A 4,227-nucleotide genomic window follows, 5' to 3' on the forward strand; every position below is an offset into this window, starting at 1 on the left:
TATTACGTATTTGCCCATATCAGCCAATATGTATCGTTCTGGGACCCTTCCAATATGCCCCTACAATGGATGTATCGGGGGTTTGACCGGTTCAGAGGATGGAGGGGTCCAAGACCGGCTCCCCTGAACCAGTTTTGAAAAAAAAAAGTAAAATAACAAGTATTGAAATGTCCGATACGCCCCTACCCACACATTGGGTGTATCGATATTTTGAACCTTCGTTTCAACTGCAAAGATATTGATCCAGTCTTGCTTTGTCGAGAACCTAGGACCATATTTTACTGTTGAAAATAACTTGCTCTGAGAGAAAGACCAACACTACTTTGGATCAATGGATCATGGGGGTTTAGAAAGGAAAAAAGTGAAATCCCATAACCCGTGTATTTGCACAAGAGTACCTGTTTACTTTTATGTCCAGTTGGTATAAGTTCTCTTACTTATGACCATCGTAGCCTCATAGGTTCAACCTGTTCAATCAACTTGGATCAATATAACTCTAAAATCACTCTTCTTGCCATGGACTCATGGAGTAAAGGTTTCACATGATTATGTTCTATGTTTGAATCCAACTTGGATAATGTAACCCCAATTCCACTGTTCATGCCAAGAACTATAGGTTTTCACATAAATGTGTTCTTTGTTTGAATCCATTTTTCAGCTTTATCTGTCAATTCTGAGATACTTGAGTCATTCAAGAAGCAATGTTAATAATGCCTAGTTTCTATATATTTTTGTAGCCCAAGACAATTATTAATGAATGAAAACCAGTCATCAAGCTAATTTGGATTGAACAACCACCAAACATCAACTTCTCCCTTTAATTATTATTTTTTCTTTCTTTTTTCCTTCTGGTTTTTACTTGGAGATAGAGTGTGAATCCACTATACAGTTACTAGATTTTAACAATAAGAATATGAAGTAAAAATAACAACAACAAAAAAAGAACATTATTCATATTTAGTCTTTTACAAGGGATGGTGAGGAGACATCAGTGCTACATATTGGACAAACCTGCAAAGGTTTATGATAAACTGGCTCAACACAATGAGTTTTGAACTTTGCAAAAGTTTTTTTTTTTTTTTTGAAAATAAGTAGTTAACTACCTTCTTAATTTGAAGCCAATTGTTTATACAATCTGAATGGTAGGGATGTTCACAGGGAAGGGAAACTAGTGATTCTCCTTCTTCATAGTCTACTTGACAAATCACACACCTGCCCATTTTGTCAAGTAAGAAAGATGGTCCATGATCATGGTTCTGAAATCTGAAGTTAGAAAATATACCAATCTTGACTTACCGATCCAGACCATTTTTGCACTCTATCTTATATTCACAGGGACTCAAGAATTTAGTGACTTCATCTGCTGGTAATCCTCTATTCACCCCAAGAATCTCTCCAAGCAAAATCAATCCCTGCAAATAACCCGTTGGTTGATCTCTCTCTGTGCTGATGGTAATTGTAAGAGTCAGACCGGACCAGATGGTTGATTTTACAGTTTGAATGGGCTAACCGTCTGATTAACCGGTAAAACTGTGACCCAGTGAGCATTCTGGTTTTATGTCCGGTCTGAGTAGAGAAGCCATCACCACACTAACCTCATATGAAAACTCATCTTGGTCGGTATCATCTTCTCCGGTATCCTACGTACAGAGAATTTCTTATTTTAGCATGCAAGGTGTATAATGTGTGGTTGCACTTAAAATGGTTGTGGAAAATAAACATTTTCTGAAAAGTGGGTATTAATTATCAAAATTGGATATATCGTATCGTATCTTAAGGACACGGAAACACTAAATATATGGAATTACCCTTCCTAAAAGTTTCCTGGCTCAATTACTGAAATTGGATTAATTTTTATGGCAGGGGGCATTTGATTTTGGGATTTTGAGAGGGGAGAAAGTTGGTCAATAGGATTGTATTGACCAAGAAGCCTATGTTCTTTTTTCAGGTTTATGTGGGGATTAGGAAAAGTTTATTTTTCTGGGTATCACTTACCATACTACTGGATAAATTAACTTTCCAATTTAGAGAAAGTTGCCAACATTTGGATGGGACAAAAATGCCCCTTTTGATAATACAACTTTTATGGCTAAAATGATCATTATTTTATTTACCTAAGAAATAAAAGAACATGGATAAATGCACTTACCCAAGTAAATATTTCCTTACGGAAAAGCAAATGTGGCCTTAGTGTGCGCCTATTTAAAACATACAATAGGCATTTTGTGTGTTTGTATGTATTGATACTTTAAGTCATGCTAATTGTAGGAAAATATAATTCTTTTAAATTCTTCGTAACTAGTCCTTTTGTGAACAGAGATTCAACCTCTCGGTTCATATCTTACAATTCTGTTATATCGCTCAACTATTTTCCAGGTTAAGTGAAAAACCTGAAAATTAGGAGTATTATTTGTTTTCTTATTGATTATCATACCTTTTTCTTGATGCTAAATTGAAGAAAATATATATGAAAAAGATTATGCTCTAAAAACCTAAAAGTGGATTTGTGGAAGTTCTAGCCACTAATATGTGGATTCCTCGGGTTATTATTAGTTTCATATATTTTTTGGGAAGTTGTTTACTCATGTTCTTTTATTTTATAAATATATTAGATAATGGCTATTTTAGTCATAAGAAGTCATTATTAAAAGAGGCAATTTTGTTTCATCGAAGTATTGGCTATTTTTCTCCCAAGCGGAAAAGTTATTTACACCTAAGAGATGAGTATCACTTCCCCAGTAAGTAACACTCAGGAAAAATAAATTTTCCGTAAACCCCACATAAAACTAAAATGAGAACATGGGTTTCTTGACTAGTGAAACTAAAATACCATTGACCAGCTTTCTCCCTCCAAATCCAAAAAAAAAAAAAATACGAACAGGTCCCTCCAAGCCTAACTCTGATTGAATCATTTCAGGCCATGAACTATGCATTGGTTCGGAAATTGAAATACAGATTGGACCTAGGAAATGACGAATTTGAGCGAAAGAAATAAAGGTGCTGGTTTACCCCATCATAGTCGCTATTTTCTTCCTCCGTGCTCTCAACTTCATCTGTTAAATGTAGACATTCAAATAATGAATCACAACAGTATCTTTGTTCTAGCTTGCATCTTAAGCGTATCAGTGGAATTATCTTGAACTCATTTTCATCATGAAAATATTGAGAGTTTAGGTGATAATATCAGTTTTTTGGTAATAAGAGATACTATCAGTTTGAGCTGTTAATTTCCACCCTAACAAACTTCTTTTCAAGTAGTTAATAAATTGAAAAAAAAAGGAATATTGGGCAATCTACACGATATTTTAAACATTGGACTGCCAAACAAGGGTAGCTTTTTTTACCTCGGGTCAACTGGGCAGACCCGACCCATATGACCCTATTCCACTGAGGCCTCAGTCTATATTTTGAGCCCCAATTATCAATAGGATTGGGATTGACCAATTGGGTTTAACCCCATTGAAACCCAGACCAATCATATAAACATATATACATTCATACATGGGTAAAAGATCAAATAAAAATCTTTACAAGAGCATTCACAATTTAATAGAGCATTCTAAAATGAGGGTTTAAACCTTGTTTTGGTATTTCCATAAAATTACATATTACATGTATTATACTTAATAAAAACATGTTTGTGTATTTTAAAGAAATTTATTTAAATTATAATTTTGAGGTGAACTTTGGGTGTTTTCAAAAACAAATTACCCGAAAATAGGTTGTTTAGAAGCCATGACAAAAATGCCACCAGGACATTGCGACACCAATTTGCACAAGAAGCCAAATGCAAATTACCATTAATATCATCTTCTTCCCAGAACCTCTCTTCTTCATCACTATCAAAATCCTCATGATCATCACCATCTTCTTCATCAGCTCCATCATCCCTACTATAATCCTCCTCTTCATCACTTTCACTGGTTGTAAGCATCAAGAACGCCCTTTCCTAGCAGCACATAAGGACATCACATCCACGTCTCAATCACAGTTATGGGCACCCAAATAAAGAAAGAAATGAATTGAGTGAAAGTTAACCCTGGAAATGGTAAAGACCTCTTCTGGAAATGAAAGGGCAGAGGCGAAATCCGAGTTGGCCTGGCTAAGTTGGGTGATTGGGATCCATGTTGTACTCTGGTTAGCCTCTTCATCATCCATTGGAGATGAATTCAACCAATTCTGAAGTCAAATTGATGAGAGTAAATGTAGAGAATGAGGGGTTAAAGC

At 35.3% G+C, this 4,227-nt stretch overlaps 1 protein-coding gene across 1 annotated transcript; it reads right to left on the reverse strand.

Moving 5' to 3' along the window:
• Nucleotides 1-816: 816 nt before the first annotated feature.
• On the reverse strand, nt 817-4,227 carry LOC148852313 (uncharacterized). The gene is made up of 6 exons (XM_088947529.1): nt 4,057-4,227; nt 3,799-3,949; nt 3,010-3,053; nt 1,596-1,640; nt 1,297-1,412; nt 817-1,212 (listed from the first exon to the last, which is right to left on the reverse strand). Exons 1-6 carry the CDS (start codon nt 4,156-4,158, stop codon nt 966-968), a joined length of 705 nt encoding a protein of 234 aa, XP_088803655.1. The 5' UTR covers nt 4,159-4,227; the 3' UTR covers nt 817-965.

Source organism: Nelumbo lutea, chromosome 5 (assembly GCF_056320005.1).
Source record: "Nelumbo lutea isolate HS-2025 chromosome 5, American lotus-T2T, whole genome shotgun sequence".
NCBI lineage: Eukaryota > Viridiplantae > Streptophyta > Magnoliopsida > Proteales > Nelumbonaceae > Nelumbo > Nelumbo lutea.

What these genes read in the sequence shown, in the direction of transcription:
- LOC148852313 (XM_088947529.1), bottom strand. Translation starts at nt 4,158, where the DNA reads ATGGATGATGAAGAGGCTAACCAGAGTACAACATGGATCCCAATCACC. An exon ending in AAGATGAGTTTTCATATGAG is followed by an intron (nt 1,413 to 1,595) that starts GTTAGTGTGGTG and finishes GGTTATTTGCAG; the next exon opens with GGATTGATTTTGCTTGGAGA. An exon ending in TGCAAAAATGGTCTGGATCG is followed by an intron (nt 1,213 to 1,296) that starts GTAAGTCAAGAT and finishes CAAAATGGGCAG; the next exon opens with GTGTGTGATTTGTCAAGTAG.